This window comes from Corylus avellana, chromosome ca11 (assembly GCF_901000735.1).
Source record: "Corylus avellana chromosome ca11, CavTom2PMs-1.0".
Classification (NCBI taxonomy): domain Eukaryota; kingdom Viridiplantae; phylum Streptophyta; class Magnoliopsida; order Fagales; family Betulaceae; genus Corylus; species Corylus avellana.
In genome coordinates, this window is record NC_081551.1 from 2,393,844 (window position 1) to 2,420,505 (window position 26,662).

The following is a 26,662-nucleotide window of genomic DNA, read 5'->3' on the forward strand; positions in this document are numbered from 1 at the left end:
TATGACCTGAGCACGACTCTTATATCTCAGTTTTTCAATTGACTACCTAAATTTCTATGATTAGCAATGCTGCAGTCTGCAGCCATTACAGATAACCCCACAAACAATTTAAACATGCTCAAAATTGAAGGGCAATCAAAATATGTATCACATCAAAAAGAACTCCCGGCGACAAACTTGTGTGAAGCGGGAGACGCAAGATGAGAGCTGCCAGCCAGATTGAAAGAGCTCTCTTGAAGTTGAAGTTGAAGTTGATTTAAAAACTGCTGCTTTTGTGGGAATCTTGAAGTTCCTGAACCAAACGTCGTCTTCTTCCTCGAGCTACCACAGGTTGCAGTTATGGCTTGATATTAGATAGAATCTGAGAACAGTCAAAAGCAAGTAACGCTTAATGCCCTGGCAAATTCAGATATCCTGATGACAATTGCATGGAAACCCTAGTCTCATGAATGCTTGTGGATTTTATAAGTAGAGTACACTTGAGTAGCAACAGATGGCAATACCTTGTCAGTGAATATGCGAAACACCTCCATTCCCATAGCTTTTTCAAGTTCCTAATCAAGTAACAATAGATTTTAACCGATGCTGTATTACATGCTTGCTCAAGTAACAATTTAATTTGATGATTGAACTACTTACATTCTGTGCATCTGGGGAACTATTAATATTGCAGATGATTTTCTGCAGGTTTTCATCCTTCAAAGCATCACAAATTTCGCTGGAAGAAGCTGCATGAGGAAATGCAATGAACTTACATCTAGTGGGAATTGTCTTACCAGACATGATTTCAAAAGTGGGGTTTGAAAGCAGGATCTCACCCTCCACCCCTATTCTTATGGAAGAAGGAAAAGTAATTTGAACCAGAGCTTACTCGCACAGAATAATTTTTTTTTTTTTTTTTTTTTTTTTTGGTAAGAGCACATAATAAAATTTTAAGCTGGATCACATTCAACAATATGTCAATATACCATGTGGCAGGATTTTCTGGGGTCATATGACTAAGGACACTTTTCTTTCAACTCAATCTATTAAATTGACATGTGCTCAAAATGCACATGATTCTCGCGTGCAATTTGAGCACATGTCAGTTTAATAGACTAAGTTGGAGAAAGTTCCTCCAACCTCCTTATGACTAATTGTAGCCACCCGATTAGTTGATACAGCAAAAGCACCATGACAAAAAATGAATAACAACAATCAAAACACATGAGTGATGCACACCACATTATGCTGATGAGAACAAAAACTAGAAGCAGACATGCTAACAGATGTATACTGACTGAAACTAGAATAGCATAAACCGGCCAAAGTTTTACAACTATGAAAGAGACACCATGAAATACCAATAAAGAGAGCACCCTCTAGAGGTGATTGGATTTCAAAAGATTTACAGGGGAAGTGTGGGAATAATGGGGGAGAGGAATGAGACAGATATATCGATGACTGCAAAACATCACCACATTTAAAATGCATGATCCTAAGAAACCATTGAAGCTTCACCACTGAGTAGCTTATTGTCATGCCAAAGTTTTGCATGTAGAAAGACCCTATAGATATTTCAGGCCAGGTTTGGAGTAGCCTATCTAACTCTCCTGATTCACCTTTATAATTATTAATTCATTCTCAGAGTTGCTTTTTGCCCCCCACGGTTTTTCACCTTTGCCAAATTTGATCCAAAGAAGCGTGTTGTATCGCTTCATATTGTTGATTTACCGCTAACTGCCCATGTCAGTCTCTTCATATTTGTATGTGCTGTATCTTATACTTTTTACGACTTTGGCGCTTAGTTTGCATGGTCACGGTGGTATAAAGGTCAAAAATCTAGAAAAAGGTCATAGGGGATGACAACGGCATCACAAAGAAAAAGGCAATACATGGGCAAAGGACAGCTATGCCCTCCAGATAAAAACAGCTAGAACACAAACAAATGTTTACCACTAAAACATAGGCGCTTGATACGGTAACTTAGATTTTTTATTTATTTTTATAAAACACAATTTATCGAAAAAAAAGGGGAAAAAACAAAGAAAGAGGAGAACTACAGTACACAGGAAATAATGCAAACGGTTGCTCTAAAAGTTACAATATAATGTTTAAGAGATCCAAAAATTCCAAGAAAGAGGAAGATGGGATACCATCTATAGCGACCATCCAATCACAAGAAAGACTTAACAGACATAAACTTAAAAATGTTTTGAGATAACGCAATAACATCAAAAGTCTGGCTATTCACAGCACTCTAAATTGTCCAATAAGAAAAAGAGGAACAGTCATCCATGATCGTACTAATTCTAAGCTGATCAAATGTGCATTTTCAACACAGTATTAAAAAATCTGTCTTAGTTATTACCCACTGAACCCCAAAGAGAGAACAGCAGTGGCAAAAAATATCTCTTGCAACAAATGATTGTCAACAATCTTGACACTAACTTTATACAGAACACCAATCCACAAGTGTTGTATGGCAGTCTTAGTAGGTGCCCTAGTAAAGCAAATACTGAACACAATGCCTAAGTAACCCACGTAATAGAACATCATAAGAATGCAGACATCAGACACAACATTCATCGCTAACCTCTAGCAAGCCCTATTCTCTCCTTCATAGGTGCCATAGACCCGCCCTATGCAACATCCTAAGAAAGTGGGCATCAAAATAGTATTCCTCATTAACCTCTAGAAAGTCTTAGTAAGTGCCCTAGTAAAGCAAATACTGAACACAACGTCTAAGTAACCCAAGTAAAAAACATCATAAGAATGCAGACATCCGACACAACATTCATCGCTAACCTCTAGCAAGTTCTATTCTCTCCTTCATAGGTGCCATAGACCCGCCCAATGCAACATCATAAGAAAGTGGGCATCAAAATACTATTCCTCGTTAACCTCCGGCAAGTGTTATCCTCTCCATCACTATATCCTGATCTGAATAGAAATAAATCAAAAAGAGAAACAACTGATTCCTGCTTCCAATTTTCAAACCATCTCACAAACTTGAGATTCCAGTACAGAGTCTCCTTGAAATAACTAGGTATGAAGCAAACATACATAATTATCCTCAGTAATAAGAAACAAATCAGGGAACAAGTTTCTTAAAGCAATCTCTCCACCACCATGTCATATGAAAAGCGAACCAGCTATGATTGTCAATTTCAAACATAATGTATGCTATAATAAGTTGCAACCTCCAATTATGCTTTTTTGAAGGCCCAACTATGAGATCCACTCTCCAAATCAGAAGACCACTAACCCCATATTTCCTCATTTACCTTTCATACCTCATTAACGATCTATGCATGAGCTAAGCCAATCCACCATCATTTCTCATACTTTAAGAGTCTCTACATTGTCCGCCAACATCTGTATGATAAGATTCAAAACCCTGCTTATACTAGTATGAAATAAAAGCAAACTTCTGCTCAAGTATCACATCTTCTGTACGTGCAAAAATAATACTCTAGGGTTATACCTGCTTTACTTCTCAAAAAAATAATACTCTAGGGTTATACCTCTGAGCCAGTTGAAAACCCATACCTATAGCCTCCAGTTGCAACTTTTGCAGCACATCGCCTGGTTCTTCAACGTTTAATGGTCTCTCTACATTTGACTCTGGAACCAGATCTGATGAACATGAAAAAACCAAAGTTGCTTAGGAAAAATGGAAATAAACGTAGTTAAATGATTAAAGTTCTGTGAGGAAGGATGTTTGACATGAAAATTGTAGTAAAAGGGCAAACTAAACATCATAAAATGCATTTCTGAGTTCCTCTAGCATGAGATGATTGCCAAAAGTCATACAGAAAACTAAACATCATGAAGAAGCTTGAATACCAAGTGCGATGTGTATTCATGCCTATATCATGAAAGGAAAAAAGAAGTAAAAAACAATTGTTACATTGCCTATATAAAAGAAACATTCATTTGAATAGTGAAGATAATGTCTAGTAATGCAAGGTGAGTATGGGATTGATTCAAGTTTTAGAAATTGAGTTTCAAAACAATGCATTTGAAGACAAAAATTGAAATAAAAGATAAACAAATATAAGTACATCAAGAAAGGAGAACAAAGGAGGGGTTAATAACCAAAAGAATAAAAGAAAGTTCCCTTATGGAAAATAAAATTCTTCAATTTCATAGAAATCTTCCACAGTTGAAAAGCCTATTAGTAAACTGACTAAACAAGGATGCGGGGGAAGGAAAGAGGAAGGGAATTCTCTTTGTATAACATAGATACTGCATAATTATTTCTAATAGCCATCAACAAGAAGTTATCACTCTGTGATAAATTAAAAGCACCTAGAAATAAAAGAGTACATTACCTATTAAAACAGCTGAACAACATAAGTAAATTAACATGAAATTGGACTAATGTAATTCTTACTTGGTTTTTCCTCAGAAGATACTGGCTTAGCACATGGAATTTCTGCACCATTAATATGAGCTCAAGTTAGCTCTCATCACCAAAACGAAAAAACTCGTACCATTCTTCGTTAATCAGTGGTTGTTTCATTTTGATAATTTATTAAGTCTCTTGAGCTTTACCGAGGAGCCCTCTTTCCCCCTTCTGATTAATGGTATTACATGCTCAAATCTATATAGCCTCTTAACTCTAGCTAATATAGTGTGGTGGTGTTGGAATTTAGAATTTTCTTCATTTCTATTGGCGGTTTTTTTTTTTTTTTTTTTTTTTTTCTAGAAAACCCAAGAGGAATCTCAATGATCCTATCCAAGCCATCAAATGGGATTTTCTAATAGGAACAAGTGGAGTGAACCCTATAAAAGTCTGAGACTAAGAGATACAGAGTAAAAAAAAAATCAGAAACGTCTAGTTTTTATGATTTTCTGATGAGAAAATCCCATTTCATTGTCATTCATTAAGAGATAAATAGCAGCAATACAAAATAATACAAAGTGGCCAACCTTTATGCTTCTTGAAACAGACCAGTGAACAGCTGCAACAAGAATAAACAAGAAAGGGATAGTTATCAATGGCATTTCAAATTCTTTTTCCAACAAAAAGAAAAACATCAACACAACAGGATTTTTTGGTGTCTTAGTTTGGCTTACTAAGGTGTCAAACATGAGGGACACTTGTACTTGGACTGTGCTTCCTTGCATACTTCACACAGTCGAGGACCCATTTCACCCTTCCACTTCTACATATCAAAAAATTTATGAAGTAAACATTTTTAACCACAAAACACAAGAAATCAGAGTTTTTTTGCTGAAAAACGAAATTTCCTTTGGGTTAAAAATACACAATAATTCAAACAACAGTCTTTTTCAAACAAAAATAAAACCAAAATTACATAGCGAGAGAGAGAGTTACAAATATAGCGGAGCTGGGACGTCCTCTCCACTCTACTCTGGCCTCCTGGTTTTACCAATTCAACACACCTTCAAGAGACAGAAAAAGCCGTCTGGCCCTGGTGTGGTTAGTCCCTACGCCAAAACGCGGAGTTTTGAGTTTTTTTTTTTTCTTCCTTTATGCATCCCACGTGGCACAATCTTGACCGTCATCGCACATTGAGCTTCACAAAATATATATATATAACTTACACACTAACCAGTTGGATCTCAAGGCCAGCACGTACGCCCTTTACTTCTCTCTCAACGCACTCTTCCTCGATCGAGCCGAACCAAAATCCATGGGTCAGGGAACTCCGGGAGGTCTGAACCGGGGCGTACCGGGCGACAGGAAGAACGACGGCTCCGACAAGAAGGAGAAGAAGTTCGAGCCGGCGGCGCCGCCGGCCCGCGTGGGACGCAAGCAGCGGAAGCAGAAGGGCCCGGAAGCCGCGGCTCGGCTGCCGACCGTGACGCCGCTGACGAAGTGCAAGCTCCGGCTGCTGAAGTTGGAGCGCGTGAAGGACTATCTGCTGATGGAGGAGGAGTTCGTGAGCAACCAGGAGCGCCTCAAGCCCCAGGAGGAGAAGGCCGAGGAGGACCGCTCCAAGGTCGATGATCTCAGAGGCTCGCCCATGAGCGTTGGGAATCTCGAGGAGCTCATCGATGAGAACCACGCCATCGTCTCGTCGTCCGTCGGCCCCGAGTACTACGTCGGGATCTTGTCGTTTGTGGACAAGGACCAGCTCGAGCCTGGCTGCGCCATCTTGATGCATAATAAGGTGAATCGTGTTTGTGTTCATTTCTTTGGGTTTTGAGTGTTTGGTTTCCGAGAAAGTGAAGGAAAACCGGTTCTTTTTTCTTTTTAGGTTTTAGTTCATGGTAAAATCAATCGACTAAAGTTCGTCGAAGAACTCTTTTTGAAATTATAGGCATTCATTTTAAATTAAATGGTTCAGATTTACCGCTTCAGCATTTACCACGTTTGATTTTCCCTTTGTTCAATATTTTAGCCACTTGGTGTTTAGTGGGAAATGGCGAGGTGCGAAATCTGAACCTTTTAATTTAGAATTAATGGTTATGATCCTAAGAAGTAGAGCATCTTGATGCTATGTTTGTTTGTTTTAGAATTTGAGTCTATGCTGATTTTGTTTGTTTTGATTTATAGGAATACGTGATATTATTGTATTTTTTTAAGTAATGTCAAATTTGATTAAAAGCGTGATATTATTGTTGTATGAAGCTTTGTATTTATGGATGATGGCGCATGTGTGTCATCTGTCGATTAGTTTTAGTGATTTTTTTGTTCGTTTTTGCCCCTGCTGGTTAGATGGTTCCTGTAATTGATTTATTACTTATGAAGAAAAAAAAAATCAATGTTTCTTTGGGAACTCACTTTGCATTTATTTGACTAGAAACCTAAATTCTATGCATGTAAACTTGCATTGGACAAGAAAGAAGTTTGATGGTGGCCTTTTTAGATGTGACAAGAAGTTCAAGGTTATAATGAGAAAATATTAAATTTCTATAGGTTAGTGAAAACTTCATACATGCGCACACAAAAGGGAAAGAAAAGAATAGTGAGGCCACAAACCGTCACATCATTGGTGACGGTTTGTTACAAGTTTTATGTAACAACCCAGGGAAAAACGCTAGCCACATCTGCGCTATCACTCCTAAATGACTAGTTAATTTAGAATTTTCCTAGAATTCCTTATAAAGCTCAGTTTCTCCTAATAAATCAGGCAATGTGAGACTTAGTACTCATTACTATCCTTAAAAGCCATCCACTTTATGTGGGCTACTCCCCATCTTCTTAATATTGGATCAGGGTGTTACAAACTCTCCCTCTTAAACTCCTGACGTCTTTGTCAAGGTTACATCACATAGTAGTTCAGTACCACATGGCTTGACGTTACTAGGTGTCTTTGATACCATTTGTAATGACACAAGAAAAGTGCTAGTAATATTTACACTATCACCCCAAAATGATTAGTAAATTTGGAATTTTCCTAAAATTCCTTATAAAGCCCAGTATCACCTGGTAATTAGGCAATGTAGGGCTTAGTACTCATGACTATCTTTACAAACCACCCACTCTATGTGGGCTACTCCTCATCTTCCCAATATGAGACCGGGGTGTTACATTTTATGCCTTCAATAACTTTATTTTTATTTTTTAAATTGACTTTACCTATTATTGTTGCACATTTTGGTTCTTACCTCTAGATATTTTCTCAAATATTGAGGTCTGAGTTCTCAGGAGATTGTTCAATAATATGATTTTGCACGGCCAGTAAAGTTTGATGAATTTATCATTCATTTTGTTGCCCTCTCTATTTGCCCAAAAAATGAAAATTCATTTGATTAATTGTGTCATTTCTGATCTGTATTTGTTTGCCTTGAAATAGTTCTTTTGCCATTAGATAAGTAAGAAATATTTTAACCTTATATTATCATGGTCCCTCTCAGGTTCTTTCTGTTGTTGGGCTTCTTCAAGATGAAGTTGATCCGATGGTGTCTGTAATGAAGGTTGAGAAGGCTCCACTAGAATCATATGCTGATATAGGTGGTTTAGATGCCCAGATACAAGAGATTAAAGAGGCAGTTGAACTCCCTCTAACACATCCTGAATTATATGAAGACATCGGTATCAAGCCTCCTAAGGGGGTCATATTGTACGGAGAGCCTGGAACAGGAAAGACCTTGCTTGCCAAGGTGTGTACTTGTGTTTCCTCTTACTGAATGTTACTCTCTTTCCATATCAGTTTATATTCTGTTTCCTTCTCCATATCTATAAAATGGAATATGATCCAATATAACAGCATTAAAATAGTAAAACACCCCTTGCTTGTAGAGATGGCATATGGAATATGAACTGATTAGTTTTTGTAGCATCCAGTTTAGGAGGTTTCTTATGATTGTTCACATGGCTGGATTTTAATATTTGTCTCATGTCTCATTGAAGTAAATAATGTCTAAGAAATGTGTTTGTTGTTGTCTGGGCTCTCTATATCTACAAACTCTTCGATCCTTGCTGTAGGTTTCTGCATCAAAACCCCAAGGGGTTGGTTTAAGTGGTAAAGGCCTTGGACTTTGGTGGCATAACCATCAGGTCTAAAGTTCGAATCCCATTGGGTCCAAACAACTCCTTTGGGCCACACCCTTGGAAAAAGCCAGATTTAACTGATCTGTGTGGTGGGGGTACGTTGCACGATTCTAGGGTTTATCCTTTAGGGGTGGGTACACGAAGTGACCCTGCTTTGGGGGGTTCCCCATCAGAAAAAGAAAAAAAGAAAAAAAAGGGTTTCTGCATCAATTAGCTGTATGTTATTCTAAAGAAGTTGTCTTTTATTAGTTTCCATATCTGCATGGTTACATTGCAATGGTAACACATGCATGTGCACACATTCAATCACACAGACACACATGCCACATGAGCATGACTTCTGCTTTTCAGTGTCCTAATATTGATTGTTTTATGGTACATATTCACTAACTAAAGCAAATCATACTTGAATCTTTACAATTTGTTCAATCTTTTAGAAAGTGTAAAGTACGGTGTAGTGTTTTGGGTAATGCCAAGGTGTTGGTCTCAAACAGTGAGAAAGAAAGGCAGAAAAGTAAGTTCCCACTGTAAAAATGCCAAATCTCCCAAATCTCTTAAGTTTTAACTGCATGGTTCAGTGGATCCCTGTATTATTGAAATAGCCTTGATTTAAAACATTCCTGGTAAAAGCTGCTTAGATCTTGAATCACATTCCTTTTATTATCCATCTTCTCTTAGGTAACCATTAGATTTTAGTACCAAAAGAAGAGGGGGAAAAGGAAAAGTAGTAAAAGTTGGCTCTTTCCATTTTATTTTATTTTAATAGAATTTCCTTATCCAAAAAAGAAAAAGAAAACATTTACATGAAAAAGAAAAAGAAAACATAAATCATCAAGGGAATGTTAACTTTCTAGAGCACCTCACAAATTGGAGGTGGATCCCTTTACCTTGTTCTTCAATTTGTTGTATTTCTTAAGATTGAGATGGGCGGGTGAAGACAAGTCTTGTTGGGTACCTTCCAAGAGGGGCTTGTTTGATGTTAGATCATACTACAATGTCCTTGTTCCTCATGATAGTACTCATTTCCCTTGGAAGAGTATTTACGAACTTATCAAAATTTTGAGGATAGTGAGCGGGGCATAGGTGGAATTAAATGCTTTTTCCTTTAAGACACTTTACCATTGGGCTGTTGTCTTTGATTTTAATATTTCTAGCTTTCAAGTTTTTCTAGATCTCTTCCTTCCTTCTTTTTTTTTTTTTTTTTTTTTTTTTTTAAAAAAAAAATCAGGTGTTTCTCATGTATACATCATGTGTACCTCCTAGGGTGCACATTTGTGCTTTTTAATAATACTTGTGTTCACCTATCAAAAAAATTTCTTTACTCCAAAATGCTAAGTGCACGATGCATTGATTTTTTTCCCATAATATGATACACTCTTATGATGTTGGAGGAGGGATTTTGGATCCAGGCTAGAAGCAGTTCTGATCGTCTTCTGTTTTCAGGGTTTAACCACTTCTCTCTCTCTCTCTCTCTTGCTTAGTAGTGATTGGATCGAGAGGCCCAAATTTCCCTTCTTTTCCCCCTCTTAGTATTATCCTCGTGTATGAGTCTTGTGAAGCCTATGCTTCATCTCTGTGTTGCCTCAGCAATGTCCCTTCTTGATATGTTTGGTAATCCAGAAACTATGAAATCATTAATATTTAGTAGAATGCATTGTATGATGATACTTCTTTACCATAAATGATGAAAACCAATAATATCTGAGAGAAGACCAGATAACGTATTTGCACACAAAGCATATGATAGGTGAACTTAGTGAGAGTGCAATTCTATACGCACTGGACATAAATACAGGCACCTTATATGACACAGCTTGGTTGGTATGCTCATATAGGACAATTGGAGTAAATATTTCAATCCGTGTGTCATTTTAAATATGTGTAGTATGTGTGCCTGAAATGGTTGCACTATTGCAATTATGAGCATTCATTTGATCTGTTCCCCTGCATAGTAGCTTGCTAGGGCATTTCTTGTAATGGATTACTGTTGTACCTCCATGCTTAGTTTGAATAGCTGCTTTGTTAAAGTAGTTTTAGCTTGTAAGCTTATTTCTTCTGTTTTCAGGCCGTGGCAAACTCAACGTCAGCAACTTTCTTGCGTGTAGTTGGTAGTGAATTGATTCAAAAATACTTGGGTGATGGTCCAAAATTGGTGAGGGAACTCTTCAGAGTAGCTGATGATCTCTCACCTTCAATTGTCTTCATTGATGAAATTGATGCAGTTGGTACGAAGAGGTAAGTGTATGAACATTAATTAGATAGCAGTTTTCATGGTGTTTTTCTGATCAATATGCTGCACCCTCACAGGTATGATGCCCACTCAGGTGGAGAACGTGAAATTCAAAGGACTATGTTGGAATTGCTTAACCAGTTGGATGGTTTTGATTCAAGAGGAGATGTGAAAGTGATTCTTGCAACCAACAGGATTGAAAGTCTTGACCCAGCCTTGCTTCGACCTGGCCGAATAGATAGAAAGATTGAATTCCCTCTTCCTGATATCAAGACGAGGAGGCGCATTTTCCAGGTACACTTGGTCATGTGAAAGCTACACTTCGCATATCTTTTAGCTTATTCTTTCTAATAATTGAATCTGCCATGTTTTCTTCGATACGTGATTAACCAAATATGTATTTCTGGATTGCAGATACACACATCAAGGATGACATTGTCCGATGATGTCAACTTAGAAGAATTTGTTATGGCCAAGGATGAGTTATCTGGAGCTGATATTAAGGCAATTTGTACTGAAGCTGGCTTGCTTGCTTTAAGGGAACGCCGTATGAAGGTGAATTATGCTTCCATTCTTTATATTATTTTTGGCTGATGATTTTGTTTTTTCCTTATTGTTCTAGAGATATGTGTTTTTTCATACTGGAATATTGTTGCTTGCTCAGAAGTTTAATTTATACAATCATTAGCTCCTTTCACTTATAATGAAGTGTCTTGAGAGCGTCCTGTGTCCTGTGTGCACAGAACACAAACTGGGGTTGTCACATCAGTAATTGGGGATGCGTGACACCCTAGGTTGCTTCTGGTGCTCATAGGCACAGAACAAACTAAGGCCTTTGAGGTTTTCATAACATTTTTCTGAAGTATTGGTGGTTGAGAGTTTACTTTTAACAGCTTTAATGAGTATTGTGTGCAACATGGAATTCGAAGGGCCTCCGCCTTTCCATTTATTGGATAGAAAGGGAGGGCGGGGTGGAAGACTTTGATTTTTTCATGTTGTTAAAGAGTTGAACATCTCTCTCTCTCTCTAATTTAGCAACTTAGTAATGGGAACTGTTGATTTGCTTTTATACTGTGGAAGGGAAGATACATGCCAAATAGAAACATAATAATGCATCGATAATTTAGATTCTGTGTTCTTTTAATTTAAAACTTGTGATGTGCTGTTATCATTTAGTTTAAGGAAAACTCAAGTGCTTTAGTCTTAAGCTTACCATCCATGAAAAAACAAAGGTTGTATTCATGTTATTTTAAGGTCTCATGTAAGTTATGTAATAAATGCATGTTTTTGGCGAAGCTCCAGATACTCGGTGCCAAATAAAAAAAAAAAAATGTTCAACTTCTAATTAATTATGTGCTTCAGGTAACACATACGGACGTCAAGAAGGCAAAGGAGAAGGTGATGTTCAAAAAGAAAGAAGGGGTACCTGAAGGACTCTACATGTGAAGAGATCATCCTGCATTGTGATTCAATGTATTTATTTTGCTTATATTTTGGATTTGAAACTAATTTTGATTTGTTGTCTCCGTGTTTGAATTTCTCTCTCTCTCTATATATATATATTGAACTCAGACGATTGGCATTTTTTTCTTCTGGGATTTAGGTTCTCATTTAAGTGCTTTATTTTAATGTTAGTGATTCAGAGTTGGTGCTTCCTAATGCTAAGGTGGCATCAAATAACCTTTAGAAAATGATAATTTTTTTCTTCTACTATTAGGAAATGATAATTTATCTTGAATATGATTCTGTCTTTTCATCCCATCTGTTAAAAAATAGAAATCCGTGATTTCGTCGTCTGTATAGAGTAACCATTGGACTAATAAGGCTTCTTTCTGCACACTTTCTCGGATGAGGATTTGTTGCACTTAGCTGCCTGAATTGCTAATAGTTTGGGCAGTTTTATAGAGCAGGTGGTTGCGGGACGTACCTACCTCCCGGGTTTTTGCCTTGGGCAAGTAGGGGTTGCCTGGAATAAGTGGATCCTGCGGCTCCTTTCTCCATGGGATTGTCTGACTTACCAGCAATTCGAGTGCCCCAAGTGTAGGGAATTCAGACCTCTTTTTCACGCTACAATAATTCAGTCAAGTAAGAAAGCAAATGCTGTTAAATTAAATTAAATTACTTGAAGCAATGAAATTTTTGAAACAAATTGGTTTCTATCCTCAAACTATTGTTCAATATTTAGGTGTGAGCATTTCATGTAAGTTAACAATATGGAGTTACTCTGTCTTGGATGTTCACAATGAACAATGAATGTGCTGTTGGAGGAGTAAGAAGTTCAAAGGCATTGGAGTCACTTCTAGTACTTCACATTTAATAATTAACTTTTTTTTCTTAATTTGGAAATAGAAAATCTCATGTTCTCAATACACTTATTGTTAAGCAATGAAACAACATTTAATAGAATTTATAGCTCCTACAACTCATTAAATGACTCAATACCCATTAGTTCAGAGCATCTCCATTTCAAATGAAATGAATAGTAGCTGAGAACTTCTCTCTTCTCTACATGTTGACTTCGACAACAAAGAGTTCTTAACTTGTTTGGCTATTTAAGGTAAGTATCATATGAGCTTTGACAAATTTGAAATCAAGCAATAGAAAATGAGTCATTCCCTCAGGTTAGCACTCTTTCTTGTCTTAGTTCTCTACATGAGTCAGCCATCGACTACCTATTCACTCTTCAAGAAGTACGGGGTTCTCATCATCAATGGGTTCCAAAATCAGACGTTGAACATCCATTGTAAATCCGAAGATGATGATCTTGGCCTCCAACATATCCCTGTGAATGGAGAGTTCCAATGGCACTTTCGGATCAACTATTGGGGCACTACACTCTTCTTTTGCAACATGTGGTGGTCGGGTGGACATCGTAGTTTAGATGTTTTTTGGGCAGATAACAAGTTTATTGTTGACGATTGTGGAGATTCAGATTGCCGGTGGATGGGTGAAGAGGATGGAATTTATTTGTATATTTCAAAGCATAATGAATATCGCTTGCAATCTAGGTGGGAACCATGGCAAGCATGAAATAAGCTAATAAGGAATGCAACTTTATTAATTTTCTCTAATAAATAAGATGAAAATTTAGCACTTTCTCCTAAGTTTTCTTCATTTTAGATCTCCATATCAAATTCTTTACTTTTCTTCTTTGTAAAAGAATGTAGTGAGACTAACTCTACGATGTCGTTTGATGGCATTAATCAAACTTGAAGATTTTTATCATAGGGAATATGGCTCTGAAAAAGGAAAATAGAAGTGGAGAGAGGCTCAAACATGTACATCTCAAGCCAATGGTTTTGTTTTGTGATTTTAGAGAGAGAAGGGGGGATGTGTGGTTGTGAAAAAACAAACCCTATGTTTTGTTTTTTCACTTGATTGGGTAATCTAGTTAATTTTACATTTTTTCATTCCAATTTAATGGCTAATTTGGATGAATGGGTACAAAGACATTAAAATTTCTAAATAGGGTCTAAGTAAGTAATACATTGACTCTTCATAATAGTCTGCTAAAATTACATTGATTACTTTGGAGAACATAATTTTCTCCAATTTAAATAAATTGATAATATCCATTTTATAGTCATGATTTAAACTTAGTTCATCTAATGGTATACATCGAGTCAATGTTGTCACATCTTTAAAAAAGTTTGAATAATATGGAATTATGTATACCATTAAATTCATAAACTTTAAATCCTAACTATCATTTGAAGTAAAGAGGATCATTATCCGTATGTTATGGTGAGTGTTAGAATATTAATTAAATAATTAAATTTATCATTTGTTATCATTAATTTTTTTTAAATATCTGGTGATATATTGATAAAAAATAATATAAAAATAAGCATGACTGTAAAGGGTAGTTTAATCTTTTCCTCACATGCACAATCCACACAAATATAGATGCATAGTTAAATAACAAAAAAGAAAAATGAAAAAAGAAAAAAGAAAAAAAGAGGAGAGATAAATTGAAATAGAGATCTAAAGAGATGAAAAAGTTTATTGATTAGAGAAAATTAAAAAAGTTTTCTCCCTTATTATTTGCCTTGAAGTTTGTCATAGTTCCCACGTATATTTCAAGCGATATTCGTTATGCTCAAAATTGAACAAGTAAATTCCATCCTCTTTACCCATCCACCGGCAATTTGAATCGCCACAATTCTGATTGAGAAACTTGTCATCATCGGTCGGAAACACTTCGACGTAACGTTGTCCACCCACCCACCACATGTTGCACCAGTAGAGTGTGCTACCCCTAAAGTTGACCTGAAACTGCCATTTGAACTCTTCATTGACACCGATATGACGGTGCCGTAAATCGTTGTCTTTGGACTTACAATGAACTTCTAATATTGTATAATCTTTGAACCCATTGATGACATGAACTGTGAAATGGTTTATGAATGCGTTGCTAGTTATTGGTCGACTCATGATCATGAAGAGAGCCAAGAGTGATAAATTGAGGGAAGGACTCATTTTCTGATTTGAAAATGCTTCAAATGCTACTCCTCCTTTAAATACGTACCCAAACATGTTAAAAAGAAGTTCCTTATCCTTTGAATAATATAATATGGTATTTTATTCAATAATTTCCCGTACTTTACATTTCACATATATTGATATATATAGACAAGCGAATTAAAACGATTGAACATGCAATAAAGACATTAAAGGAAAGTCATTCAGATGGATTAGTGTGAGATGATGTGATTCCTTCATGACATACTTTTTTTTTTTTTGACATATCAGCACAAGAGGAGGAAGAGAGATTTGAACTATTGACTTCCGTTTCATTAGGCGTAGTCCTAACCGATTGAGTTACTTCTTAAAGACTCTTTCATGACATACTCTATTGAATTTGAGAGCCATAAAAGCTCTTTGTTTCATTTTTCTGATGCTACAATTAAGAAATATGGATAAGGATGACATACAAATTCTGTGTATATATATATATGATTACAATTTTTTTTATTCTCCTTTTTATCCTCCCAAATTGACGTGTGTTTTAAAAACTACATTTTGGATCAGAGGATAAAATGATGGTATATAGCATTACTCTCTCTCTCTCTCTCTCTCTCTCTATATATATATATATATCAAAATCCAAAGTGGGTCCTGCAGCTCCTTTCTCCATAGGATTGTCCGAATTGCTAGCAATTCGAGCACTCCTAGTGTATGGGATTCGGACCCCACTTTCACTCTACAACAATTCAGTCAAGTTGGAAAGCAAATGCTGTTAAATTAAATTAAATTACTTGAAGCTATGACATTTTTGAAACAAATTGGTCTCTCTCCTCAAGCTATTGTTCAATATTTTGGTGTGATTATTTCATGCCAGTTTACAATATGAAGTTTTTCTATCTTGGATATTCACAATGAGAACAATGAATGTCTTGTTGGAGGAGCAAGGAGTTTAAAGGCAGTGAAGTCACTTCTAGTACTTCAAATTTAGTAATTAACTTTTTTTCTTCTTAATTTAGAAATAGAAAACTGATATGCTCAATACATTTATTGTTAAACAATGGAACAACATTGAATAGAATTTATAGCTCCAACAACTCATTAAATGATTCAATACACATTAGTTAAGAATCATCTCCATTTCAAATGAAATGAATAGTAGCGGAAAACTTTTCTCTTCTCCACATGTTAACTTGTACAACAAAGAGTTCTTAACTTGTTAGGCTATTTAAAAGATAACTAGCACTTCAGCTTCGAAAAAATATGAAATCAAGCCACAGAAAATGAGTCATTCCCTTAGGTTATCACTCTTGCTTGTCTTAGCTCTCTGCATGAGTGAGCCATTGATTACCAGCTCCCTCTTCAACAAGTACATGGTTCACATCATCAATGGGTTCCAAAATCAAACGCTGGACATCCATTGTAAATCCAAAGACAATGATCTTGGCCTCCAACATATCAATGTGAATGTAGAGTTCCAATGACATTTTCGGATCAACTATTAGAGCACCACACTCTTCTTTTGCAACATGTGGTGGTCGGATGGACATCGTAGTTTGGATGTGTTTTGGGTTGATAACAAGTTTATCGTTGATGATTGTGGCAATTCAGATTGCCGGTGGATGGGTGAAGAGGATGGAATTTATTTGTACATTTCAGAGTATAATGAATATCGCTTGCAATATAGGTGGGAACCATGGCAAACGTGAAATGAGGGATGCAACTTTGTTATTTTTCTCGAATAAATAAGTTGACAAATTTAGCACTTTCTCCGAATCTCGCTTGCAATATAGGTGGGAACCATGGCAAACATGAAATGAGGGATGCAACTTTGTTATTTTTCTCGAATAAATAAGTTGACAAATGTAGTACTTTCTCCTACTGTTTTCTTTACTCTAGATCTCCCTGCAGTCAAATTCTCTACTTTTCTTCTTTTAGAGTAAAACAGAGATATTAATTAAGCAAATATTATAGAAATATTATGGGATTGATTGTATAACGTTATTTGGAGCTTCAGAATTTATTGTCCTGGCTCCCATTTGTGAACAAGTTCATCACGTTTTTCTGGGCTATTTCGCAAGTAAATTCCATCATCTTTTGCCTTCCAAATACAATCGCTCGAGTCGCATCTATGAAAAAGCCAATCATCGTACGACGGCCAGAACACGTTGAATGCAGCATGGGCCTTGTTGGTGCGCATGTAGCACCAGAAAAGAGTTGTCCCCCAATAGTTTGGAGTGAAGCCCCAAGAGAATTCTGACCCAACCCGAAGATAGTGGGTACCCAAATCATCGTCTTTGGATCGACTTGCAATGGAGGAACAAGGTATGTCCCGTGCTCAATTTATTAACAACGTGCAGATGCCATTTTTGCAGTGGATTTCCCTTGGGGAAAGACTGAGATGAGGGGTTGATCATGGCTAAAGCCAAAACAAGTAAGAAAAGCATTAAGCTGATCTTGTGAGTTGTCATTATATATAATTGATCAGAAAATAGAAAAAATATGGTCTATATATAGTTTATTATTCAAAAGGCCAGAGGAAAAAGGATTAATGCAGAAGAAATTATATTTTTGTATATATATATATATATATATATATATATATAAAAGGGGTATTTAATTATACAACAAATTAAGTAAAAGAATAAAATTCAATGATTTTACTGATTTCTGGTTGTTGTGAGAATTCCTTAATTAATTTTTTGTTTTGAGGTTAATGAGGTTTTTCCCTTTTTGGGGTTCCACCATATCAGCACTTTCATTAATACTCCCCCACTAGTTACGTACTACAACATATAGTTTAGCCGTTTTCAAAAAGGAAAAAACGTGGGTTTGAAAGTAACAATTATATATATATATATATATATAATTTTATTCTTATGAGGAAGCATATAGGAGACGAGTAAGAGTAATTTTAGGTGGCTATTAAAATTACCTTTTGATCAAAATTTAATAATGATCAATCATAAGCTCAATGATGATTTTAATAGCCATCTCATTCTTAGTAGGATACAAACAGGCTAGCTACCTAAAATTACTCAACGAAGTAATGCTACAAGTCTTCCTCTTGTGTCCTTCTTGAGTTCCTCCAAGAATGATATCACTATTAGAATCATCATTGGGCTTGTGATGATTTTAATACTTGGCTATTACATTATTTCATAAGCAAATAAATAAAAAAAGATGAGCTGAATTCAGCATCTACCATCATCAAATGGGAAATATGATCATATTTCTCATTTGTGAACAAAATCATCACGGTTTTTTGGAATGACTTGCAAGTAAATTCCATCATCTTTTGCAATCCAAATGCAATTCTTCCAGTTGCATCTGTAAGAAAGCCACCTGTTGTCCTTCTCCATCCAAAACACATCAAACGTTGCATGACTCTCGTCGTCCTTTCGCATGTAGCACCAGTAAAGCGTCGTCCCTAATAAGTTTTCTTTGAAACTCCATGACAAATCCTGCCCGACCTCAAGATTTTGCCCGCCCAGATCATTGTCTTTCGACTTGCAATGAAGGAACAGCTGCCCCACCCCCATCCCATTATAAACATGCACGTGCCATTTTCTAAGAGGAAATCCAATCTTTATTGTCTCCTCCTCATCGCCCATGGCTAAAGCCAAAACAAGTAACAAAATACACTTAAGCCTCTGTGATGATCAGTCCTCATCATTGTAAACGATATTATCTGCTCGCTCTAAAGATTTTTTATTTATTTACTTTGATTATTACCCACCAAAAACCAACAAATTATTTTGTTTGCGTGTCTATTGGATTTGTTGTGCATCTACAATTAAAGGGGTATTTATACAACAAAAATTCAAAGAACAATAAAATCCAGTGATTTACAAGTTTGTAGTTGGTGGGAATTAATTCCTTTTTTGTTCTGACGTTGATAAGGTTTCCTTTTGTGATATTTCAGATGGGAATTGGTGAGATTGATGAAGTTTCCTTCTTGGGTTCCACCATGCAAATATATATATATCAGCACTTTCTTTAACAATTAATCCTCTCAAATTATAGGCAATATTATGAGCAAATCAGTGATAATTTCTAAATTGTTACATCAAGTTAATTACATTAATGTACAATGATTAATTACATTAAGTTGATATGTGCTGTCAATATGGTTTTGTTGGGTTGCAAATAAGTGCCCTTTGGGAAGTTGGTAATGTATGCATTTGGTATTTAATTTAATGAGGTTTATTACTCCATCCATAGATGAATAATGTATTTTTTTTAAAAAAAATTATTTTTCTCCATTTTTCCATTTCTGTGAAGGGTGCATTTACTCCATTTTCTCATAAATCTCCTACCGCAAGGGAGTTAATTATAAGGTATACCCTATCAAGGTAACTTTTTTTCTTTTCTTAATTCTAAGCTAAATTTTCACCCAAAAAAAGAAAGAAGATCAATTTGAAATCCTTTATATTAACTTTTAGTAATTAAGCATCCCAACTATATATTACGTGGCTCATGGCGGCTAACGCCAAAACAAGTAAGAAAACCATTAAGCTTTTCGATCGTTGCTCTAATGTTGTTGCAAGTGAGTCAAGTGACGGACTATAATTGCTTATAATTTTTTTTTTGAAAGTGTCATGGTCTTATAGCTTATTAGTCAAAACAATATAGCGAGATAAAAAAAGAGAATGTAGAAGAAATTATTATTTTTTGTTTTTGTTTTTGTTTTTGTGCAAACAATCTAATTAAATATTATAGAGATTCTTATACAATTGTGTCATTCCCTTTAATTTCGTGAGTTTGCCATATATATATATATGTTAAATTTTAATGAACGATGGGTAAACTTTATTATGTCATCCATATAAATTTTACTAGCTGATTTTTTTTTTTTTTTTTTTTTTTTTTTTTGGGTCTAGTTTTTACATAGAATATTATATTTGATGATGGTAATATATTTGAGGATGTAAGGCTTTAACGTGTAGATATAGATCATTGGTCGAATCACCTTAATCTATGTATCATTATTATTATTCCGCTATTTATTTATTTATTTATTTTTCTATTTCATTATTAATTTATATAGAGGATGGGTAGAGAAATTAGCGGCATGCAGCTGGCATGGCGACAGATTGCATGTGGTTGCCTAGATCGTTGTCTGAGGAGTGAAGATTGGCAGTGGGTGAACAACGTCTTGTTTTGTTTGCCTATGGGTTTTGGGGGCCTCCTGATCATCCGTTATTTGCACCGTATGCTATTCATTGGTACAAATCCAAGTACTTATTACACTCGTTGGAAGTGACAACAACAAAGGCAAATTCAAAGGAATCTCTATAGCTAGCTAGGTTGGGCGTCCAGTCGTTATAGCTTTTTTTTTTTTTTTTGGTTGGAAAAATTGGTTATCATATATCAAATCAAAGATAGAGCATATTGCTCCATTAATATTGCATCATGGATACAATCAATAGTTTCCTCCAACTAAACCTTATCCATGAAATTCTGTTTTGCCACATTAGCAAGCCTATGGGCAGCTGTATTAATTAGCATCTCTACTTACAAAAAGACACTTCCATCATTTGAGGGATTTAAGAATCCGTTGTGTGTTTGCCACGATATGACCAAAGCGAGACATGTTTAACTCCGTCGAACAAATTGCCTTAATCACTACTTGAGCGTCACCGTCCAAGATGAGGTTTTGCATGCCCAGTTCTTGACAAAAACAAACTGCAAAATAGGCACCCACTCCCTTAGCTGAATTGGGTTTTGGGAAGTCCAATCTTGTAGGACTCCTCGCCGCAATGACAAAGCCTTCATGGTCCCGCACCACTATCCCCAATCCCATTCGCTCCTGTAGAAAATCCAAGCTCACGTCCCAATTTGCCTTGAACCATCATGCCGAGGAGATAATTTCATGATTTAAGGCAACCCTTGTTGCAGGTAAAAATTAAATTTCAAACAACCAACCAGCTGGATAGGTCGGCCATAGGAATGGAGGGCAACTAGTGATACCCTAATTACCCTGATCATAAGAAAAATAAGTCAATGATCTTCACATGAAAACGATACTCTTATTAATCCCCACATGGCCATTAATATGGTTAATATGGTATGTCATGCCCTAAGAGGAAAATGATGCATCCTTGCTGCCAAAGTTACCATGTTAGGCGAGTAGCCTCTCCCATAGAAAAAGGGTTCTCCCTAGGTACGAGTACAATCTCTTTCCCCAAAACTCCCTACTTAATTTTCTCCTAAAAGAGGCTCTACTAACTTAAGTATTGGAGGTTCCGCACTAACCCCAATTTGACTGTCATTACCTCGATAGCTTATAGCATTTGTTTTGTCGGTGACTCATCGCTAGTTTAGCCATACAAAAATCTTGTTCAACACTATAAAAGAAAGAACATTTTTTAATCATTTTTTAAGATCTTAAGAAGAGTTACAAGGACATCTTTTCCTTGCCATAATGTATTTATTTTGATGAGTACGAATTTATTAAGAAACAAAATAAGAACAAAAATGATTCGCAAGCAACTCTTTCAAAATAAAATGGCTTAAAAGCTAAAAAGAGCCAACACAAACAAATGTATGTTATCATTTATTTCACATGCATAGTTAGATAGATACATCAACTTTATGTCTTAACCACAAAATAAATACTATAAAATCCTTTTTCTTTTTATTTTTTATTTTTTGAAGAGGACTATAAATTCTATTTGAAACGGAGATGATGGTATATATTCCGAACAAGAAAGAATGTGTAGTCATCAATTTCACAAGCTTTCGAGGGGCTAGCTGAATTGAGATCCCCTCCAATTGGGGAGAAATTTGAGATTTTTCAATTGTTAATCATGACCATTCAATTTAAATTCAATGGTCTATAAAATGCTAGTTGTTTTTGCATTACCGAAGCATTAAATGCTGGCTTTTGTTTTACCGGGGCTTAAATGATTTTATAAATCATTGAATTTAAAATAAAGGACTACAATTAACAATTGAAGAATTTTTAATTTGTCCCCAATTAAAAAAGATCTGGATTCGTACTAGCTAGCTGGCTGCGTTGCGTTTGACCAAACAATTCTCACCGGAGCAAATTAATGCAAAGCCTAACAGCCAAGCTTTGTAGTCAGAAGTTGCAGTGTGAGTTGGTGGCATCTCTTTACTACACATCAATGACTCGATTCACTCAGTCGAGCTGCCATTGCCGGAGCTACTAAATTCGACACAACTCAGCTACTTATTGTGGGTCACCTCATTAATGAATTTTCACCAGACATAATAAATCTGTCACGCTCCACGCGTTTGATGTTTGCAAGATTGTTAATTATCGGAGATATTCACAAATTTTGTCATGTGGAAGAGTCGAGAGGGAGCCATGAGTCCATGTGTTTCCCTGCATGATGCCATTATCACTAAGGGTGAGTCGCATGATCGATGTCGACCTAACATTGTGGAGTTTTGTGGTGGTCCATAACCCGACCAAATTAATTTATATATCCAATACCTTAAATGTCATAATCAAGCATGACTTAATAAACCAACGATCTTAGGTTGGTTGATCGAATTCATGTCTTGTTTCTTGGCCAACCGTTTCAGTTTTGGGTGGATCGAACTGGTTGATTATCCAAGATCAACACAAGATCGGAATTAATAAGAATATTTTAATTTTAAAACTCAAAAGAATTTAGTGTAGGCATGCGTTTAGGCTAGAATATCTTGTGAAACTACTTTTGATTAAAAATTTTAATTTAGATTTAATTAAGTTCGGGTTAACTTTAAGATATACAAGATCTCACTGTCTCTCTCTCTCTCGATCCCTTCTTTTTTTCACTGCCGGCCATATATTTCTTAGCTTCTGGTTCCATGATGGTTAATTAGGGTTAGGGATTTGCAATATATTGAAGATTGTTTGATAAAAGGTTCTTTGAGTTTTATTTCCTTTCAATATGTGCCAAGAGACCGATAAAAACTGAATCACAATCTTTTAACTTCCATTTTTCTGACAACAAATATAAAAGAGCTCTTATAAATTTCTAAACAAAGCTTAATAGGACTATCGAAGACTTGTTCAAATAGATAAGCTCCATAAAAAATCTATGGTATTTACCATCAAATTATTAACAATAATAATAATAAAATTACTGGAAATCTTTGTCCAATACTTGCCACTCTAGGTTTTATAATTAGACCTTTGTACGGAAAACGCTACCTACTGCTTTAGGTTTTATAATTAGATCACCTTCCCCACAATTCCGAGAACAATCCAAATATTTATGTAAGACGTACATTGCATTAAACACTTGTACGTAACCTTTCAAAATATTTCAACATTACACTCTTTTTTCTGCTGGGCTCCCACTCATGACCTACATTATTATTATTACTTTTAATTTTTAATTTTTTTTTTCCCATTTTCAAGCTCTAAATCGTTAGGTACGAGAGGAATGGGACTTGGTAGGCTTGTAGTCTATATCAAGTATCAAAGCTGCATGGCACATTTATTCGGTTTCAAAAGGATATATAATTAATTTCGACCTTAATGTATATATTAATTAAGTATTACATGCCTCCTTTACCGCATGGAAACAAGCTTTTGATCTGTTTGGAATGTACGAAAAAAAAAAATAATAAAAAAATAACAATAAGAATAAAATGTCACGAAGATAAATACACAAAGTAAAGACACATGGAGACATTTTTCTGATCACTAATTATTATTCTTGGTTGCGAAGAGTACTTAACGTAACGAAATACAGAAAGCTAGCTGAGGGAGAAAATAAAAATGAAAAAAGAAATACAATTAAAACATGTCACACACTTAACCAACTTAATTAACTGCCAAACGTAACACTAGATCATCATAATTAAGCTAATTAATTAAACTCAAATGCCTGCATATATAATAACTTTAATTAAGGAAATGGAAGACCGGTTCCACCGCCAACTCCAGCACCGGTTCCGCCGCCAACTCCAGCACCGGCTCCACCGCCAACACCGCCTCCAAGACCACCTAACCCACCAGCACCACCACCAAGACCACCTAGCCCGCCAATACCGCCACCAAGACCACCCAGCCCACCAGTACCACCCAAGCCGCCAATACCACCCAAGCCCCCGACGCCACCCAAGCCGCCGGCTCCACCTAATCCACCACCTCCGCCAAGGCCACCGCCGATCCCAGCAGCTCCGCCAACTCCGCCGAAGGGGAGTCCATTGCCACCAAGGCCAGAAAAGCCGCCAACCCCACCATATGAGACGAAGTTCTTTTGGTCGTCGAGTCCAGCATCACTGGGGGTAGGTCTAGCTGTAGTGTGAACTACAACAAGAGCAAGAACAAGCATGATAAACCACCTCGCCATCTCTCTAGCTCACTTCTCTCTCTCGCCTTCACTATCGATCACACTGTCTAATATTTGGTACTGAATCCTGCGTCAAAGGGGTGCAATTTATAGGCAAAACGGGAAGGTGGGTGACAGTTGAGAGAAGTAAATGGGGTTAAATGCGAGTGCAGAGCTTTGGTGCCTCAAATTTCCAAGGCCGAGATGTTAATGTTAAATACATGAGCTTTGGGGAAATGTTTAGTTTGTTAGGGAGATAAAACTATATATTTACAGGAAAATCAATGCACGCACTGTAAATTAACCGCTGTGGATGTGTTCCATGCCTGCAGTGAGATGTATGTCAGGTACGTACGTTGTTCGACATGCATTGGACTTAACGATAACGTCCTATCGCTGCTCCATTCAGTTTTCAGACAACGTCAAGTGGTCGAGATTGTACGGATCTCCGTTTAATATATATAGATAGAGGGACGGAACAAGAATTTGTATTCATAGGGTCAAAGCAAGAACGAAAAAAACAGTTTCTTTGATTAGAATTCAAATAAATATAATCGAAACATCATAATTAATAGTCAATAAAATGCAAAGTGTGATCTCCGTAATAAAAATTTAGCAAAACAATACTAAAATTGTTATATTTAATAATGAACAAAGAATACGTTTTATAATTATTTTGTACGTAACACATCTTTTAGTTGCACCACATTGTTTCATGCTTAATGACTATCGACTATAAGACATATTTAATGAAAATCTTAGCCCTAATGTAAATTTAAAGAGACATTTAATAAAAATGTTCAAAACATGTGCCCGTCTACACATGGGTCCATCTCTCTCTATATATATATTATAGATGCAACATTAGTCTCTTGAAAAATATATTTATGTTTCGGGACATCAATAGAAATCAATCATTCTCGAGAGTTAGGTGATCCATCGTATTAGATACATTGATTTTCCTCCTTTTTAATCGTTTGTTTGTAGTTTTCAAAGTTATTGTGAACGTGGCATGATTTTATGGTAATCAATACTGATAACGGTAGATGGGTGTGCTTCAGATATAAGTAAAGCTCATTAATTTCATGAAGTATCAGTAAATTGCCAATATATAGCTATAAATTTCAATATATATATAATCCTAATTAATACTTTAATTACACTTCTCTATATATACAAGTGAGCTCAAACACAATAAACTTTGAACACTGGTTTGAACTCAAAACCATACAATATAAAATACCACTTATATTTCAACAGTTAAAATTATAAAAATAATAAATTTAATCATATCAATTAATACTTCAACAAAATTCAGTCAAGGCTAGCCTAAGCCCGAGATGCATGCCTTTTACACCAGATAATTAAAAGTTGCTGACAAACTGCTACTCTGCTCCATATATATATATATTTTTATTTCCAGTTTAATTTCCAACTACATATATCTACCAAGTTCAAATTCAGAGCCTAGTTGGCACTCGACTCAGAAGGATTTATGAGGTTGCCAGACGAGTTGGGCATATTTTAGTACAATTTGCTCCCCGAGAATGGAAAACTCGGCACAGCCGCGCAGCTACATTTTGAATTCCACATGTAAATTTTTTGCTTCTTTTTGCACCCTTTTAATAATTAAATACAGGTTTTAATATATATATATATAAGCCCCTGAACTAACAGTCATTTGCGATAAAGCTCTACAATATTAAAAAGGTACTAAAGAAGCCCATCAAACTCAAAATGTATCAGAAAGGCTATTTATTCTTTTATATTCCTATAATACCCCTATTCTTTTAACAAATAAAATAATTGTAATTTTTTTTTTTAAAAAAAAAACAATGAATGAATAAATACCAAAAAAAAAAAAAAATGTTTTATGGAATAAATAAATAATTAGTTACTGTAGTTAGCCTAAATTACAAATTGCTTCATGTCATATGAAACTAAAATCAAAGGTTCTTGAAATATTCCAAAAAGAGGAATGCTACAATGCATTCTACCCACCATCTACTCAGCATCTCTTCACTTGCATTTTGATTTTTTCCAAAAAAAAAAAAAAAAAAAAAGAAGTAAAGAGAGAAGAGATGGTGGGGAGAATGCAAGAAAGCATTTCCCTTCCAAAAATAATAATAATTTAGTCATTGGAGTCAAATTGCGTTAAAAAATTGTTTTTATTCGCCCACTGGTTTTTTTTTTTTTTTTTTTTTTTTTTTTTTTTTT

The 26,662-nt window shown here is 35.7% G+C and overlaps 5 protein-coding genes across 6 annotated transcripts in view; 2 read left to right on the forward strand and 3 right to left on the reverse strand.

Annotated features, from left to right (window-relative positions):
• The window catches only part of LOC132166780 (uncharacterized), an 8,498-nt gene extending 3,063 nt beyond the window's left edge, over positions 1-5,435 (reverse strand). Inside the window, exons 1-8 of one of the 2 annotated variants that reach the window (XM_059577665.1) lie at positions 5,327-5,435; positions 5,065-5,153; positions 4,918-4,949; positions 4,379-4,420; positions 3,532-3,618; positions 640-728; positions 504-554; positions 100-361 (exon numbers count right to left, since the gene is read on the reverse strand). In XM_059577665.1, coding sequence (XP_059433648.1) covers positions 338-361; positions 504-554; positions 640-728; positions 3,532-3,618; positions 4,379-4,420; positions 4,918-4,949; positions 5,065-5,138 — 399 coding nt within the window. In that variant the 5' untranslated portion in view covers positions 5,139-5,153; positions 5,327-5,435 and the 3' untranslated portion in view covers positions 100-337. Of the gene's footprint in view, positions 1-99; positions 362-503; positions 555-639; positions 729-3,531; positions 3,619-4,378; positions 4,421-4,917; positions 4,950-5,064; positions 5,154-5,326 lie in introns of those variants that run through there. The other variant, XM_059577666.1, reaches the window with a different exon arrangement.
• A 140-nt stretch (positions 5,436-5,575) lies between these two features.
• On the forward strand, positions 5,576-12,275 carry LOC132165690 (26S proteasome regulatory subunit 4 homolog A). Its single transcript, XM_059576350.1, has 6 exons — positions 5,576-6,125; positions 7,816-8,061; positions 10,518-10,687; positions 10,760-10,976; positions 11,097-11,237; positions 12,045-12,275. Exons 1-6 carry the CDS (start codon positions 5,646-5,648, stop codon positions 12,126-12,128), a joined length of 1,338 nt encoding a protein of 445 aa, XP_059432333.1. The 5' UTR covers positions 5,576-5,645; the 3' UTR covers positions 12,129-12,275.
• A 1,011-nt stretch (positions 12,276-13,286) lies between these two features.
• LOC132165833 (S-protein homolog 1-like) lies at positions 13,287-13,712 on the forward strand. Its single transcript, XM_059576513.1, has one exon. It carries the CDS (start codon positions 13,287-13,289, stop codon positions 13,710-13,712), a length of 426 nt encoding a protein of 141 aa, XP_059432496.1.
• Positions 13,713-18,382: 4,670 nt separating this feature from the next.
• LOC132165834 (S-protein homolog 74-like) lies at positions 18,383-18,760 on the reverse strand. The gene has a single exon (XM_059576515.1). It carries the CDS (start codon positions 18,758-18,760, stop codon positions 18,383-18,385), a length of 378 nt encoding a protein of 125 aa, XP_059432498.1.
• A 5,024-nt stretch (positions 18,761-23,784) lies between these two features.
• On the reverse strand, positions 23,785-24,539 carry LOC132166196 (glycine-rich protein 5-like). Its single transcript, XM_059576975.1, has one exon. The coding sequence runs from the start codon at positions 24,464-24,466 to the stop codon at positions 24,020-24,022; it is 447 nt and encodes a 148-aa protein (XP_059432958.1). The 5' UTR covers positions 24,467-24,539; the 3' UTR covers positions 23,785-24,019.
• Between the last annotated feature and the right edge of the window lie 2,123 nt (positions 24,540-26,662).

Coding starts and splice junctions, on each gene's coding strand:
- LOC132165690 (XM_059576350.1), top strand. CDS start 5,646: ATGGGTCAGGGAACTCCGGGAGGTCTGAACCGGGGCGTACCGGGCGAC. Junction 6,126..7,815: donor CCATCTTGATGCATAATAAG/GTGAATCGTGTT, acceptor GGTCCCTCTCAG/GTTCTTTCTGTTGTTGGGCT. Junction 8,062..10,517: donor GAAAGACCTTGCTTGCCAAG/GTGTGTACTTGT, acceptor TTCTGTTTTCAG/GCCGTGGCAAACTCAACGTC.
- LOC132165833 (XM_059576513.1), top strand. CDS start 13,287: ATGAGTCATTCCCTCAGGTTAGCACTCTTTCTTGTCTTAGTTCTCTAC.
- LOC132165834 (XM_059576515.1), bottom strand. CDS start 18,760: ATGGGCGATGAGGAGGAGACAATAAAGATTGGATTTCCTCTTAGAAAA.
- LOC132166196 (XM_059576975.1), bottom strand. CDS start 24,466: ATGGCGAGGTGGTTTATCATGCTTGTTCTTGCTCTTGTTGTAGTTCAC.